Here is a 17,046-nt window from a genome sequence, read left to right on the forward strand (position 1 = left end):
AGGCCACATACCCATTTGAGTTCAAAAAACAAATGAAGGTCCTCAAAATAGAAATTATCAAAGCTTGGGAGCGGCTCGAGAATAAACCACCAGAACAATAGAGGAAGTCCAATTTCAGGGAATACCCAAAGTGCGATATTCTTTTGAATAACCATTGTGAATGCTTTAACAAGTGACATTCATATATAGGTAACGTTGTTATTTAATTTCATATCATGTGGTGATGTTTAAGTTGCATTTGTTATGATTCTTATGCAAGTGAATTTTGGAAGGTAGGGACTTGCCTATACTTACTCTTCTTGAAACCATAAGAACAAAGATGATAAAGCGGATGACCATAAAAAGGAAGCTAGCAGCTAAGAACAAAGGAAGGATTTGTCCAAACATATTGAAGAGACTTGAGAAATACAAGTCTTATGCCTCTAACTATTGGCTAACTGAGGCTGGGGCATGTAAGTTTTGTGTGGTTGCTAGTGGGAAAGGATTTGTGGTGGATTTGGGTGATCTCACATGCAGCTGTAGGAGACTGCAGTTGTAGGATCATGGATGTGACTTAATATCCCTTGTGAACATGCTATTGCATGTATCTTGCAATGAAGGAAGAAACCAGAAGATTACATTCATTCCAATTATAGTGTCTAAAATTTCAACAAATCCTATGATCCAGTCATTAATCCCTTAAGGGATGTTGATGATTATGACCCTACCGGGGAACCACATGTAAAACCTCATGTGATTAAGCTGAAAAAGGATAAACCCCGGAGAGTTAGGAGAAAGGATCCTGATGAGGATAACATTAGAGTTGCTGAAGATGGTACTGAGATTGTCAGCAACAAAGGATGCATTGTCTCCAGATGTAGCAAGCGTGGACTTTAGGGTCATAATAAGAAAAGGTGTGACAAAATACTAAAGGAAGCAAGTGGGTCAGGTGTTCCTTTAAATTTAGATTAGGATATGCAAGACAAAAGTCACAGCAGGGCTAACACAGTGAGTTTATGGCTTTCATTCACTCTTCATATTCTTTTATTAATGCAAATTGTTAATTGCTAATTGCCGATTGTAGGGAAAAAGGAAGAGAGTTGATGAGAATGTTCTAGAGCCATCTAGGAATCCACAAAGACCATAATTCATTACGAGAAATCTTACTCAGGAATGTATAACAATATATATATATATATATCATTTGATGATAATGTGGATGAAGCATTTAGTGTTTGAATGTTTAGTTATATAGGTTTCTCCTGAACAATCCATCCCAGCTGTACCTGTATAGTCTGAATTTGTAAAGATGTCCCAACCACCACCATCTGTTAGGCAAAGAAGTGATAGGGGAGGAAGCGTGCCTTTTGCGTTTAGAAGGGGTAAAGGCAGGGGTAGCAAAACCAATACTGATGGAGGTACGCCAAATCCTACAGTCAAGAGCAACCAAGACCAAGGAGCAAGGGAAAGGCAAAAACACTTTTGCATTTGGGTGTTCTACCCAGCACCCGCTTGCTCTGAATTAGTTTCTATGTTATAATGACAGTATTGATCCTTTTTGTAATGGAGGTGTTAATTCCTTTTGTTTTTATGCCCCTACCATGTAGGTCTACATAATGGCACTATAGATCCTCTTTGTAATGGACATGTTGATTCCTTTTGTGATTATGCCCCTACCATGTAGGTTTGAAAATGACCCATGTCTATGAAGTTCAAATTTTCTTGTTGTGAACAATTGCGAGATGTTCTATAATCTCGTACTTATGAATGTTTATTGCCTTAATCAAGCCAAGGTTCTTTCCAGTATGTTGTACAATGCTACAAATGACATCAAAGTCTAGAACAAAATTGTGATGATATTCAATAATTTTGTACTAAGTTGTTACAATGTCTAATAGTTTTTGTACCAATCTGTTACATGTTTCATAGGTTTTGCAACAATCTATTACAATACTTTTTTTAAATAGTTATACTTTATCTTGCTCCCAGAAATCGTCACACATAGCATCGAGCAATTCTCAGTGGCAATAAAATGGGGGTGGTTCTTCCTCAAATTCCCAAAATCCTCATCGAGCACCATGAAGGACAACAGCACAGAGCTTTTTTCCTCCCTTTTCCAAACACTACTGATGTGGTTCGGAAAATGGGGTGCCCGATATCGTCGGAGTGGATAGGTGCCTAATTGGCTTGATGAAGATGCACGATTGTAATTCCTTCGAACTCTACGCTCGGATAATCTGCTAAAAGGGGAATATTGGGACGAAATCTTGATTTCCTTCTCTGATACTTAAATGAGTAATTATTGTTATGAATGAATGAATGCCATAGAAAGGTTGCATATGTCGTGTATTTATAAGCATTTAGTGATCGTTGGCAGTTACTTGTTCGAATTGGAAAGGGCACTGTACCAGTTCTTGCTATTAGGTTATGGGCCCCTATATATCAGTTTTGGGCCATGTCTTTTATAGGCTTCATTTAGTAGCCCTTGTTTCCAAACCCATCATTTGCCCCCAAGCTCGTGCTTTCAGTGAAAGCATGGGGTTCAATTACTAATATCCTTCGAATTTTGCTCCACACTACAGGTGGATTCTTTGGATTCCTCACCAGGTGACGCTTGCTCACGATTGAATGATCTCAAATTGTTTTGATTCGAAGATCTTAGCTCAATGGCGCTCGCCTCTTGGTGGGTCTTACGTTGTTTTGATCCATAGGTCTTAGCGCAATGGCACTCGCTCGCCGATGACCCCTAGGCGGTCTTACGTTGTTTCGATCCGAAGGTCTTAGCGTAATTGCGCTCGCTCGCTGATGCCTCCTGAGGGTCTTACGTTGTTTTGATCCAAAGGTTTTAGCACAATGGCACTTGCTCACAGATGCTCCCTGGGGGTCTTACGTTGTTGCGATCCGGAGGTCTTAGCGCAATAGCGCTAGCTTGCGAATGCCCCCCACGGGGGTCTTACGTTGTTTCAATAAGGAAGTCATCGCGCAATGGCGCTCACTCACGGATGCCCCTTGGGGGGTCTTAAGGTGTTTCGATCTAGAGGTCTTAGCTCAATGGCGCTCACTTGCGGATGCCCCTAGGGGGTTCTTGCCTTGTAATTGCCTCACGAGGCCTTTTCCTGACCAAGCTATCTCATAATTTCTCCTAGTGGGGAGGTGACTTTGTTTGTCACAGCTCCTCCCTAGAGAAGTCTTGTTTTTCTGTCCTGCAGCTTCCTTGTTTCTTTACCAAGAATTCTCAACAAATCTTGAACAACTCATGAAGGCGTACTACACATACTTTATTTATTTTTAGTATAATGAAGAATAATATATAGACATGCAACTAAATATTCACGATGCCCATGCTCGAAATCACAGAGAGAGTATGCCTAATTTCATTTAGGACAGGTAAAAAAATTGCCAGCAGCGAAACAAATTCTTCCACTTCAATTTTTAATGGTAAGAATAAAATTGAAGTAATATTATCTGATACTGGTCTAGATCAACTTTTTTATCGGTCATATAATCCAATAGATCAGTACGCACATAGATATCCTCAATCAAACTAAATTTGGTTTGCTTTACCAATAGAGGATCATATTCGAAACTTAATTTATGCTTTGCCAGTAGTACCATATAATCCAAATTATGGACGATATTGATTCATTTCATATGATAATGTGCTAGTAACCGAAGTTATATTTTTTCACTTCATTTCAAATATTATCAACGATGTTTATCATCTTAAGAGAAAGTGGAATTGGAACGAACTCAGCAGTTATAGAGGAATCCCCTTATACTCGATCCTGCGGGATTACTGAGCCGATTAGTGCCCCATAGATTGGCCTCGTTCGCCCCGACCTGGTTCTTCGCCACAACTCCAACCAGTTGCTCAATGTCGGTGAGTACGACGTAATGGGGTTGTCCAGTTGATGAGTTATCGACGATGTCGTCGAACCCTTTCGCTACGGACATGTGGCCGTTGCCACCTTCATCGGAATTCGAGGCAGTCAAGGAGGAATTTGAAGGCGAAGATCTTCGGGATGTTATTGGTAGTAGCGCCTGAACATGCCTTCGAGGACTCAATTATCATTGGTAATCGAATTTACAATCCACACACCTGTCAGACGAATCCATCTTTACAATCAGAGAAGGGAGCAAATTTTTTGGATGACGCTCATCCAAAATTGCAGTTAAACTTGTTTTACCATGAATTTCTCTGCGGGACTTCTCGTAACACGAAAGAGAAAAATCAGAAATTTTTAGTAACAGATGCAATCATGGATGTTATAACATTTCGATAGAAGATAATTTACCAACCATTGCTGAGTAACGGATGCACTTCAAGCTTGTTGGCGGCTAACCTCTGGTCTTCATTTCCTGGGGGAGTGGTATTTGGCTTTCAATTTGCTATCCATCAATTTGTGTGATTTTAATTTGCTTTCTTTTCTGTTTTAATAGTAACTGCTTAAACATCTTCTCATACATTCACGGGTATGAGCATTTACGCACGGGTAACACTGGGCTGATAGCAAAGCACGACCGTAAATGTTTACATGAACTTAACCAACCGAAGCATTAGATACTTGTGAAACATAACACGTTGAGAGCAGAGAGCAATCACGAGAACATGGGAATATCCATAGCAGCAGTATTCCCATTGTGAACTGCTTGGAAATGCAAGAAATGCTCCCACAGCAGCTTCAATATGTTCTCGAGCATATCAGATACCGAATTGATCTCGAGCTTCTTTCCCTGAAAAGAAAATGGATCAATGTATGATTCTTTTGCAATAAGTTGTTGGGATTAAACGAGTCAAAAAGAAGTTGAAAGAAACAGGATTGTACCAGTAACTCTGAAGTGATTCCCTTCAACCCGAGTGTGATCTCCCCCGTGGTTTCCCCGACTGATGTCTTGAAATCAAACCAATCTGCATCTCTGACCTTAAGTCCCATCGAAGGGCTCACATAAACTCGTGAAACCGCATGCCACACGCCAATGACTCTGTATCTATCCCCAGGGGATGAGGCCTTACCAAATGGCCATCTCAGACCTCCCATCGAAGTCGGGTCTAATATTGCCGAAGCAATCAAAGCCTTGATGCTCTCCTCCTCATCATCCTGAAAGGTATTTAAGCAATCTGATCAGAAATCATTGCCCGAATCAGACAAGTTAAACTATGTACATGTTAAGGATTAAACGTGACTTACACGAAGAGATGTTAAAGTTCTCTTGGTGAAGAGCATGAGCCTTAGGTCGAGATTTTTCTCAATGCATGAGATATCATGCACCATGGGGCGGATTTGGTTTAACTGAAGCTGCGTTTTCAGCATAGTTTTTTTAGAAAAGGGAAATCGGGAACTGCCTATAATTGGTGGTTTAGAAGCAGAAGGTTGCCTTATAGAGTTCAAGCCGATTCTCATCTTTCATGACACTGCATTTGCATGAGATAGTTGCTTCAGGTCGAGATTTGTCGGACAACTGCCCAATGAGAAAAACAGAATGAGTATGAATAACAAAACAAACAAATACAGCATGAGGCCTTTCAGAAGTTCTCGGAGAACGAAACAACTACCTTTACATGGTATACATCCTTTAGATCTTCGAATTTGACCCCAATCTTCGGAACAACTTCGTCCACAATGCTCTTCATATACGAAGCAGGGATATTGGCATAGAAGATTCTATTCAACTGTTTCAAGGTGGCTTCGTTGATTGAATCTTTATTCAGATCTTCCTCGCAAATGGAAGGCCTCCTCCTGATCATGTGAATTTATATCATAGATTCCTCCCCAACACAAGAAGAAAAGGAAAAGAAAAAAGTTGCTTCTGATGGCATTTTTGTTTGTGTGTAAGATTAACTTACGGGATAAAAAGGATTTTTCCGACTCTCGCGATGAGTCTTGGTTTTACTTCCTTCGAGTTCCAGCCTTCTGCTTCCATTTGGCCCCTCATGATTTCAGAAGAGCGGATTAAGTCCGGCAGGATCTTTTCAATAAGGCAAGTCCATGGCTTGTCTGAGCTATCCCGAGTCCTCTGCCCCTCTTCCACCAGACCGAAAAATGAAGCACGTAAATGAACAATTCAATACAAATGAATGAAACTATGGAGACTAGATATTAAGAACACAGATGTCTTGGATCAAATTTTGCAATTCATGACCTAAAGGGCCCTTTCAACTGAAATTTCATGGAATTTCGGGAACTTCTTGGGTACCAAACAGAAAGAGCCTAAGAATGTAATCACACTTGCAAAGAGATAACATACGAACCACTGAGATGGCTACTTCTCACTAGCGCCAGAGGCTTCTCTCCATTTATCCGCTCAATCATCCCCACGGGTACTCGCTGAAGAAGAACGGGAGCTGGGCCCTCTGTTTCCTTGCCATCCAAGCCAACAGCAAACCATCTCGATATCGCAGTGTCTGCATAAACAATCTTGCCACTCTTGTCCATGCTGTGTTTTGGTCCGAGGTTAAGATTCTTCTGGAACCTAGGAACTAGCATCGCAGCTGTCGGAGACCGAACCCCTTTGTTTTTCCGCATGTGTGGTGGGATATATGCCATAGATAGAACAGAACAAATACACCACTTCTTTTTTATGTATGACCTGAAAATCCCACCAACATGAGAATAAAGATCACCAGTAAAGTCATGAAAATAAACAACAAATTCTCAGGTTCGAGTTCCTAGTAGCGCATAAAAAGAATCTCGGGATGGGGTAAACAATGAAAATCAGCAGAAACTCGAACAATGTCAACTAGCCCTGCTTTCATAGATGCTTATAGCAATTAATACTAGACAGCTAACAATCCAGACCATCATCTTATTTTAATTCCATGATGAGCCAAAATGAGCAAAATATATGATCATTTCATGCATGAAGAACTAAGAAGCACTTAACAACAAGAATCCATTTCAGAAAAAAAAAAAAAAAAAAAAGAGCAGAAGAACATAGGAGGACAAAGAAGAGAAGAACTCACAAGAGATTGGAAGAGAGCTCTGTTATTCAGACAATAGACCAGGTTGAGCTTAATACAATGAGGCATGGGATCTTCTTCATGGCTTTATTGCTAAGGTAAGAGAGAGGAAAGTGAGGAAGTAGCTTTATAATTACCAACTTTTGTTGAAAGTAGCTTAAGAAGTCACTGTATAGAGGAGAAAGTGCTTATCCTCTGCTGTCAATTCATTGGAGAAGGCAAAAGGGCGTTAACTTCTTCAAGAAGGGCCTTCCCGGAGAATTCGTAATGAATAAGTTCTCTTGGACATTCACATTTTCAATTTGCTTCCCCGAAATCAGTGTTTTTCAAAGCTGGCATGGCCCGTTTGGTTGAACGGGTTACCCCGAGACCCCCCGGGGAGGTTTAACAAGACTACAATTAGATAGAAAACCCGGCTGAAAATAGGTAAACTTAATTAACCCATCAACCCAAATGATCCATCGGTTGAAGTTAGATCGATTATTTAGGAAAATGTTTGTCTTTTTCCATTTTGTCTACATTAATTAGAAGAATTCTTTATTTGAAATACTAAATATCACAAATTAGGATATATATGAATTTATATATTTTTTATTTTAGGATGAGCTCGGCTAGTGGCTTTGCAATAATTCTTGGGATTTCACCCTGGAATGCCTAGCAATCTAATCTCACAAGAGATTCCACAAGCCAAGCACAAAAGATTGGATTGGCACGATTAATGCGAAACAAGAACTTTATTTGAAAGATAATTTGTGAAATTGGCACTAAATATTTCTTGAAAAGACGAAACGGTTTTTAAAAAGGCACGTAGGAAACGATTTTCTAAGAGGCACGTAAAAGCTAAATATATATAAGGATAGTTCGTGAGTTGAGAAAATTTTTAATCCAAACTGCATGTTTACCTTTTGGAGAGCCTTTTCCTGAATGCAATTCCCAGCATATCGCCTCTCACGTGACGGAGCTCAAGGATGCTATAAATCCTAAGAACGATTATAATTGTTACATGAAGTGTGTCGAGCATTGTGCAGCCAAAAGTATCACGGAATTAGCTCGACTAGTTGAAGACCGGCGAGAAAACTACTCGTCCTTTGGCAAAAGACAAAGATGAGCTTAACAATATCGAAAGAATCCACAGCTGCAACACAACACACGGGATAGATATCGAGAACGAACAACTAATATCTCGACCATGTGTTTCTCCTCTGATCCGTAATCCAAGTTCTGTAAGATGCCATAAGTTGCTCTTTTCCAACTTCGACTAGACTCGCACGTGAGTTGATTCCTCAAATGTGTTGGGGGACCATGTCGTAGAGTTTCCATATCGTAGAGTTTCTTACTCTAACTTCGACTAAGGTGGAATCTTGGAAGATGATCAAGGCTCAACACAAAGATCGCCAATCATAATCAACTAGAGATCATCCTACCAAGCAGAATAGATTGATCATTCGACAACGATGCGATCTATTGTGAACAAGTTGAAATATTCAAGTCGAGTATCTTTTAAAATCACTCGAGCCACTAAAGGAATTTGTGAGCCATATGCTCATGCTAAAATCATAGGGTTTCAATTTGTCTGGGGTTTGAAAGTCGGACACATGTTTATGTGTATATATATATTTAATTGGGTTGTAATAATAAGATGTAGGGAGAAAATAAAAAAGTAATAATTGTGTTATTGAATTATGAGAAAAAGTGAAAAAAATAATAATAATGAATAATAAAGAGAAAGTAATTATTATGTTATTAAATTGTGGTAAAAATAATGAATAGTTGAGAAAATTTAGTATTAAAAATTAAATTGAATGGTAGTTACTATAAAAAAAATTGAAGAAAAATGAACAAATAATAATTGTATTGTTGAGTTGAAGATAAGTGGAGTTAAAGTGGAGTAGAGTAAAAAAATTACTCCAAAACCAAAAAAAGGCCTTAATTCTAGAGCTAGGACATGCTCGGCTATATATTCAGGTAACACAGGAGGTCTAAATCTAACCCAACGCCTGAAGATTGTCCTGATGAAATAGAAGCATAATCGTATATCGTCAAGATAAATTTAATAACAAACGCAAGTTTACAAAATGAACATTGATTCGACAACATAAATTATTTCAAATAGTCATGCCAGAGAAAGTTTTCTTTGGATTATTGTCAATACGAACACAAGAATATGAATCACGCGAAGATTAATAATTTCATTTCTTTAATACAAAAATAATTGGGAGAATGGGTGGGGATATAAGTGCCACGCATACTCACCTAATAATAAGAAATTTTTGAATTCGACTATCGTAAATGAAATTTATCATGTCCTTTTTTTGGCAATTGAAAGATTCCAAGTTCAGTACTTGATGGGACTACCGTGTCCCTTTACTAGTTATTGGAATTCATATTTCTTGTACTAGACCCATGGACCTCTCGGTATCTATCCTCCGCGGACGGCGACTCTCCTATCCACCATCTCAAGCCTCCCTTCACACTCGGGTCTAAGATTGCTACGTGATCAAGTCCTTTATGCTCTTTCTGTCATCATGCTGAAGAGTTCATATAATTGGATTAGAAACTTATTCATCGCTCCGGTCAAATGGATGTGATTGAGAACATGTACAGGCTTTGATGCAACTTACAGTGGGAGATGACACGGTTCTCTTGGTGAAGACCATTAACCTCAGGTCAAGATCTTTCTCAAGACATGATATGTCATATATCATGTGGCGGACCGGGTTTAACTCGACCTGCATAATCTTGAGCAAAATTTTCCATTAAAAAAAGGGATAATTTCTTCTACCCAAAAAAAAAGTGATAATTTCAATAGAAGTATTAAGCAATTCAGTAAGACTAAGAATTGGACTCAGTTCTCCAAAGCATTAAGTTCTTGGAGACAACCACGACATTATCAGTGGACAAATCTCCGAACTGCAAGTCCACACTAGCGACCTTTTCTGGCATTTCTCGTGAAAAACGAAAACAGAAACTATTTGAATGAACAGTAAGTTGCCTTGTGAAGTTCAAGTCGCTTCTCTTCCTTCACAACTCTGCATTTGCAAATGACCGTTACATCCAGTCGAGATTTATCAGCCAACTGCAAGAGCAGAGAAAACGAATGGTTAGGGAAAAAAAAAAAGTCAAATTACCATAGCAAGAAATATGAAAAGTAGACATAAAAGGATGAACAACCTTAACAAGGTAAATATCCTTTATATCTTCTGATTTGGCTCCGATTTTCGGAGTGACATTGTCTGTGACACTTTTCACATACGATGCCAGAACATCAGTGCGGAAGTTTATATTATACAGACTTGAAGAGGCTTCACTGACAGAGTCTTTACTTGGGGGGCCTCTCCTCCTGAATGTTTCAACTTTTATCATAAACTTGTGTCGACTAATGTTCTGGTAAGTCAACCAAATAGTGAAAAACAAAACGTGCTTTCAAATGCATGGATGTTACAACACGATCGGAAAAGAACTTTTCCAACCCTCACGACGAATTTCAACTTTATTTCATCTGAGTGTTGGACATTCCCCTCTATTTCAGTCCTCACCGAGACGGCAGAAGGGAGCAGGTCCTGCATAACTGCCTCAGCAATCCGCACCCACGGCTTCTCAGAAGTAGCCTTATTCGTGTGACCATCTTCCACAGACAAATAAAAGGGAAAAGATCAAAGATCAAAAGGATTTAAAATCCACGCACCAATCAGATAAATCCATCTTTACAATCAGATAAGGGAGCAAATTTTTTGGATGACGCTTATCCTAAACTGCAGTTAAACTTGTTTTACTATGAATTTCTCCGCGGAACTTCTCGTAACACAAAAACGAAAAATCAGAAATTTTTAGTAACAGAAGCAATCATGGATGTTATAACTTTCTGATAGAGACAATTTACCAACCATTGCTGAGGAACAGATGCACTTCAAGCTTGTTGGCGTCTAACCTCTCTAGTCTTCATTTCCCGGGGAAGTTGTATTGGCTTTCAACTTGCTATCCATCAATCTGTGTGATTTAATTTGCGTCCCCAAACTTGTAAAGTTTCTCAATTAAGTCCCCAAGCCTCTCCCATTGAAAGAGAAAATAAAAGGACCATCGCCATTATTTTTCGACAAGAGCACACATGCAGTGGTCGGGCTCGAGTTAGTAGTGGAAATTGCCGGAAACGTTCCTCCTCTACGTGGTAGTTTCCTTGTCAATACACTGATTGACTAGCCATGCAACGGGAGCCTAGTCCAATCTTCTGTATCCCGTATTTGAGGGTCAACTTCGGATTGCCCCCTGTAGTTCAGGACAACTTTAAAATTGACCCATGTAATTACGGTATCCCCGAGTATTCAGAGTTCATGTGGCTCCATTTAGGTTCAGGCTTTTCGCCGTCAAACATTAACAAGACATTTTTTAGAAATCATCAGATTTGACTGCACATATTCGACCAACTGGTAGATTCTGCCGTCTTTTTTGTTTTAATAGTTAACTGCTTAAACATCTTCTCATAATAGTTAACACTGAGCTGATAGCGAAGCAAGTTTACATGAACTTAACCAACCGAAGCTTTAGGTACTTGTGAAACATAACACGCTGAGAGCAGAGAGCAATCACGAGAACATGGGAATATCCATAGCAGCAGTATTTCCATTGTGAACTGCTTCGAAATGCAAGAAATGCTCCCACAGCAGCTTCAATATGCTCTCGAGCATGTCAGATACCAAGTTGATCTCGAGCTTCTTTTCCTGAAAAGAAAACGGATCAATTTATGATTCTTTTGCAATAAGTAGTTGGGATTAAACGAGTCAAAAAGATGTCGAAAGAAACCGGATTGTACCAGTAACTCTGAAGCGATTCCCTTCAACCCGAGTGTGATCTCCCCCGTGGTTTCCCTAACTGATGTCTTGAAATAATTTGAATCTTGGACCTTAAGTCTCATCGAAGGGCTCACATAAACTCGTGAAACCGTATGCCACGCGTCAATGACTCTGTATCTATCCCCAGGGGATGATGCCTTACCAAATGGCCATCTCAGACCTCCCTTTGAAGTCGGGTCTAATATCGCTGAAGCAATCAAAGCCTTGATGCTCTCCTCCTCATCATCCTGAAAGGTATTTAAGCAATCTGATCAGAAAGCATTGCCTGAATCAAAATAGTTAAACTATGTACATGTTGAGGATTAAACGTGACTTACATGAAGAGATATTAAACTTCGCTTGGTGAAGAGCATGAGCCTTAGGTCGGATTTTTTCTCAATGCACGAGATATCATGCACCATGTGGCGGACTTGGTTTAACTGAAGCTGCATTTTCAGCATAGTTTTTTTAGAAAAGGGAAATCAGGAACTGCCTATAATTGGTGGTTCAGAAGCAGAAGTTTGCCTTATAGGGTTCAAGCCGATTCTCTTTTTTCATGACTCTGCATTTGCATGAGATAGTTGCATCGGGTCGAGATTTGTCGGACAACTGCCCAAGGAGAAAAACAGAACGAGTACCAATAACAAAACAAACAAATACAACATGAGGCTTTTCAGAAGTTCTCGGAGAACGAAACAACTACCTTTACATAATATACATCCTTTAGATCTTCGAATTTGACTCCAATCTTCGGAACAACTTCGTCCACAATGCCCTTCATAGATGAAGCAGGGATAAAGGCGTAGAAGGTTCTGTTCAACTGCTTCAAGGTGGCTTCGTTGATTGAATCTTTATTCAGATCTTCCTCCCAAATGGAAGGCCTCCTCCTGATCATGTGAATTTATATCATACATTCCTCCCCAATACAAGAATAAAAGGCAAACAAAAAAGTTGCTTCTGATTGCATTTTTGTTTGCGTGTAAAATTAACTTACGGGATAAAAAGGATTTTTCCGACTCTCGCGACGAGTTTTGGCTTTACTTCCTTTGAGTTCCAGCCCTCTGCTTCCATTTGGCCCCTCATGAATTTAGAAGAACAGATTAAGTCCGGCAGGATCTTTTCAATAAGGTAAGTCCATGGCTTGTCTGAGCTATCCCGAGTCCTCTGCCCCTCTTCCACCAGACCGAAAAATGAAGCACATAAACAAACAATTCCATACAAATGAATGAATCTATGGAGACTAGATATTAAGAACACAGATGTCTTGGATCTAATTTTGCAATTCATCACCTAAAGGGCCCTTTCAACTGAAATTCGATGGAATTTCGGGAAATTCTCGGATACCAACCATTGAGATGGCTACTTCTCACTAGCGCCAGAGGCGTCTCAACATTTATCCGCTCAATCATCTCCACGGGTACTCGCTGAAGAAGAACGGGAGGTGGGCCCTCTGTTTCCCTGCCATCCAAGCCAACAGCAAACCATCTCGATATCGCAGTGTCTGCATAAACAATCTTGCCGCTCTTGTCCATGCCGGGTTTTGATCCGAGATTAAGATTCTTCTGGAACCTAGGAACTAGCATCGCAGCTGTCGGAGACCGAACCTCTTTGCTTTTCCGCATGTGTGGTGGGATATATGCCATAGATAGAGCAGACCAAATACACCACTTCTTTTTTATGTATGACCTGAAAATCCCACCAACATGACAATAAAGATCACCAGCAAAGTTATGAAGATAAACAACAAATTCTTGGGTTCTCTCAGGTTCGAGTTCCGAGTAGCGCATAAAATGAATCTCGGGATGTGGTAAAGAATGAAAATCAGCAGAAACACGAATAATGTCAACTAGCCCTGCTACCATAGGTGCCTAAAGCAATTAATACTAGACAGCTAACAATCGAGACCATCATCTTATATTCATTCCATGATCCGCCAAAATGAGCAAAATATATGATCATTTCATGAATGAAGAACTAAGAAGCACTTAACAACAAGAATCCATTTCAAGAAAAAAAAAAAGCAGAAGAACATAGGAGGACAAAGAAGAGAAGAACTCACAAGAGAGTGGGAGAGAGCTCTGTTATTCAGAGAATAGACCAGGTTGAGCTTAATACAATGAGGCATGGGATCTTCTTCATGGCTTTATTTATAAGGTAAGAGAGAGGAAATTATAAAGTATCTGAAAATTTTAATAATTCAACATCTTTATTTAAAATATATGATGTATTCTTTGATCAACCATTATTATGCCATTATAATGATGCATCTTATTCACAATATTGTTGGCTTATTCAAGTTCCATAAATAACCATCCCTTTTTAAATACTTTATAAATTGGCCTATAAGATTGAATTAAGAACAATTATATTATATTATATTATTACTAATACTTACTTCATGCTTAAGTAATGTCTGTATTTACATTAATTTATACGCATTTTTGAAAAAATAAAAGAGAACTTCGAGAGCATAAAAAATGAATGTACTCTTCGTGAGAACTTCTAAGCAAAAATTGGTATACGAATATTCAATATTTTCAATTTAATAAATTAAGATTACATGAGATGAATTTGAAAAGCAAACCTAAAATTAAAAAAACTATCATATATATCATAATTTGTATAATTAGTATTTCAAATAAAGAATTCTTCTAATTAATCTAGAAAAAATGAGAAAAGACAATACTTTTTCCTAAATAATCGATAAGACTGCAACTGGTGAATCATTTGGGTTGATGAGTTAACTAAGTTTACCTATTTTTAGTCGGGTTTTCTATTTAATTGTATTCTTGTTAAACCTCCCCGGGTCACCGGGTAACCACTCAACCATACGGGCCGTGCCAGCTTTGAAAAACACCAATTTCGGGGGAGCAAATTGAAAATGGGAATGCCAATAGAATTTATTCATTTGAAATTCTCCGGGAAGGTTCTTCTTGAAGAAGTTGAGGCCCCTTTGCCTTCTCCAATGAAATGACAGCAGAGGAAAAGCACTTTCTCCTCCATACAGTGACTTTTTAAGCTACTTAATAATAAAGAAAGCTTTTGGACTTCTTCCTTAGCTCATCGGTTTATGTTAGCTTCGATAATACTAAGATTCCTTATAATTTATTGAAAATAAAAAGAGAAGTCAAATCAATGGTTGAACCAATTGAAGCGATTAACTCAAGACCTGCTGACGAGTCCGTTCAACACCTAGACCAAGCTTGAAACATTGGGTTTAAAAGAAATGTGCACACTCATCTTTGGCACCTCGCGGATTGAGGGCTCGAGGCATGAGTTGGAGCGATAACGTGATTGGAGGCCTGACACATTGTCAAAAGGACCATGACTTCATAGAAGCCCACGAGGAGGATTGGCAGCCAAGCTTGTGATTCGGGGCCGAACACGAGAAAGGCCATGAGCAGCCCAAACGAAGGCCGAAGAAAGCACCTCATTCTGCATCATCACCATTTTTCTTTCTCTCTCTTCACCCTCTCTCTCCCTTTCTGTTTGATCACGTCTCCCTCTTCATCCTCTCTTTGTCTCAAGATTAAATTTCAGATTTTCCCTTCCTCCTTCTGCTAGTTTCACGGGGCCTACGGAAGCGTGAAAGGAATAGAAATTCAAAATTTCCTACCCGTGAAACTATATCCCAAGACCTTTTAGTAGAATGGGAATAGATAAAATGTACCTGAAATCTTTTAAACTGTCGATCGAGAGTCCCACGCGTGACGCCTCTACCGGTATTCACACCGACTTCGTCGACGAGTCTTCGAGATCAGCGGTGCTAGCGGCCAATGCTCGAAGGAAACACCGATGCGACTCCGATCTTTATTACATTAATTGACCTCTTCGAATCGAACAAGTCGATTGAACGTTCATACACATATATGCATACACACTTACATAAAGAGACTTACAAATGCATCATATGCATTTCTGACCAAAAACAAATCACGGCCATTCTCCATCATGTATGTATATATATACATGCAATGGAGTTGACCATTTGCATGGTCATGCACCGTGGCCATCAAATGGCCTTCCATGTGGCCATGCATGCATGCCATTATATGGTCGTCCATGCAAAAGCCAAATGGCTTTATTTTGTGCCGTCGTGCGTCTCTATTTCGTGTATAAATCGAGTCCAATTAATCTAGTAAATCGGGTCTAGTTAATCGGTAAATTAATCTCATTAAATATCCGATTAATCGATTACACCTTAAATCATCTAATCTCTATTAGATGATTACAGTGTTTCAAAAGTATCTCGTCGATTTGGTCGTAGTGTGTGACCATGTAGGTTCCCAATTACGTTGACAGTAATATCGAAATCTCTATTTCAATATTACAAACAGTGAGCGGCATCTAGCAATGCATCACTGCTACTCAAGTAATCGGAAAGTCAATTTCTCGACGAACCTTGTAACCTATATTACCGTGCAGTATAATCCATTTGTCCTCTATATCTCTATTGATCCCAAGGCATGGTCGTTGTCATCCTTGTATGGCTCAATCTCTTTTTCTTGGTTTACCGGGTAAGTCTATCAGAACAAATGAGATCGATATCCCTATATCGACTCATTTGAGTATGCATACACTTATAGACTTTGCCCACCAAGCGGCCGTGAGATATCACTCCCATTACGTAGGAGGGACAAATCCTATCTTGGTCACTCATATTCCTCTCCATACTCTGTGGTATACCCAATTACTGTCTTTATAACCAGCCTGTTACGATAGCGTTTGACAGTATCAAAGTATACAACATTACATGTACGAAACTATGATGACCTCAAGTCAAAGGACCACTGCACCATAGTCCTTATGAGATTTGCTAATGACAGTCACGTAACAACCCATGTAGCAGTCTCATGATGGGTCAGTCCAATACACATTACTCCTAATGTATACCTGCGGTGTGACTCGATGTCTCCACATCCATGACCTGTGAGACTTGGTCATCAATCTACACCCACACTAGTCTAACCGCATTACCATTGTTCTAATTAACGATAATACTTTGACTAGGGACATTTAGGAATAGCGTTCAGTCATTATAGGATCTCACAATCAAGTCACACTTGATGCCTGTTGAACCTACTATTCCAAGGACGGTATTGTGTAAAATTAATATTCAGCGCAACCTACACAATAACATAAATGCCTCGTATTATAATGAAATATATGTCATATTACAGAATTGATGACAGATTGCCTCTAGGGCATACACTAATTCCCAACAATCTCCCACTTGCACTAGAGCCAATCTGGCATATTCCTAATGCCTAAGGATCTAGTGTG

The 17,046-nt window shown here is 39.3% G+C and overlaps 3 protein-coding genes across 8 annotated transcripts; all 3 read right to left on the reverse strand.

The window, feature by feature from the left end:
- Window positions 1-3,585: 3,585 nt before the first annotated feature.
- LOC116192410 lies at window positions 3,586-7,099 on the reverse strand. 4 transcript variants are annotated; one of them, XR_004154068.1, is made up of 9 exons: window positions 6,941-7,099; window positions 6,230-6,567; window positions 5,825-6,002; window positions 5,534-5,717; window positions 5,356-5,439; window positions 5,169-5,270; window positions 4,806-5,078; window positions 4,279-4,713; window positions 3,586-4,078 (listed from the first exon to the last, which is right to left on the reverse strand). XR_004154068.1 is itself a non-coding variant. In XM_031520956.1 (8 exons), exons 2-8 carry the CDS (start codon window positions 6,522-6,524, stop codon window positions 4,579-4,581), a joined length of 1,257 nt encoding a protein of 418 aa, XP_031376816.1. In that variant the 5' UTR covers window positions 6,525-6,567; window positions 6,941-7,099; the 3' UTR covers window positions 4,193-4,578. The 4 variants fall into 4 exon arrangements, 1 of the variants encoding a protein (XP_031376816.1); XR_004154066.1 differs by having other exon boundaries at window positions 5,169-5,276; XR_004154067.1 differs by having other exon boundaries at window positions 4,275-4,713; window positions 5,169-5,276.
- Window positions 7,100-9,057: 1,958 nt separating this feature from the next.
- On the reverse strand, window positions 9,058-11,133 carry LOC116192856. Its single transcript, XM_031521539.1, has 6 exons — window positions 10,822-11,133; window positions 10,474-10,562; window positions 10,109-10,277; window positions 9,930-10,013; window positions 9,559-9,666; window positions 9,058-9,465 (listed from the first exon to the last, which is right to left on the reverse strand). Exons 1-6 carry the CDS (start codon window positions 10,822-10,824, stop codon window positions 9,427-9,429), a joined length of 492 nt encoding a protein of 163 aa, XP_031377399.1. The 5' UTR covers window positions 10,825-11,133; the 3' UTR covers window positions 9,058-9,426.
- A 216-nt stretch (window positions 11,134-11,349) lies between these two features.
- Window positions 11,350-15,681, reverse strand: LOC116192855. 3 transcript variants are annotated; one of them, XM_031521536.1, is made up of 9 exons: window positions 15,434-15,681; window positions 15,013-15,338; window positions 13,112-13,449; window positions 12,758-12,935; window positions 12,467-12,650; window positions 12,289-12,372; window positions 12,102-12,209; window positions 11,745-12,011; window positions 11,350-11,652 (listed from the first exon to the last, which is right to left on the reverse strand). In XM_031521536.1, exons 2-9 carry the CDS (start codon window positions 15,195-15,197, stop codon window positions 11,518-11,520), a joined length of 1,479 nt encoding a protein of 492 aa, XP_031377396.1. In that variant the 5' UTR covers window positions 15,198-15,338; window positions 15,434-15,681; the 3' UTR covers window positions 11,350-11,517. The 3 variants fall into 3 exon arrangements, with proteins under 3 accessions (XP_031377396.1, XP_031377398.1, XP_031377397.1); XM_031521538.1 differs by lacking the exon at window positions 15,013-15,338 and having other exon boundaries at window positions 15,434-15,678; XM_031521537.1 differs by lacking the exons at window positions 15,013-15,338; window positions 15,434-15,681 and adding an exon at window positions 13,823-14,143.
- Between the last annotated feature and the right edge of the window lie 1,365 nt (window positions 15,682-17,046).

Source organism: Punica granatum, chromosome 1 (assembly GCF_007655135.1).
Source record: "Punica granatum isolate Tunisia-2019 chromosome 1, ASM765513v2, whole genome shotgun sequence".
NCBI classification, from domain to species: domain Eukaryota; kingdom Viridiplantae; phylum Streptophyta; class Magnoliopsida; order Myrtales; family Lythraceae; genus Punica; species Punica granatum.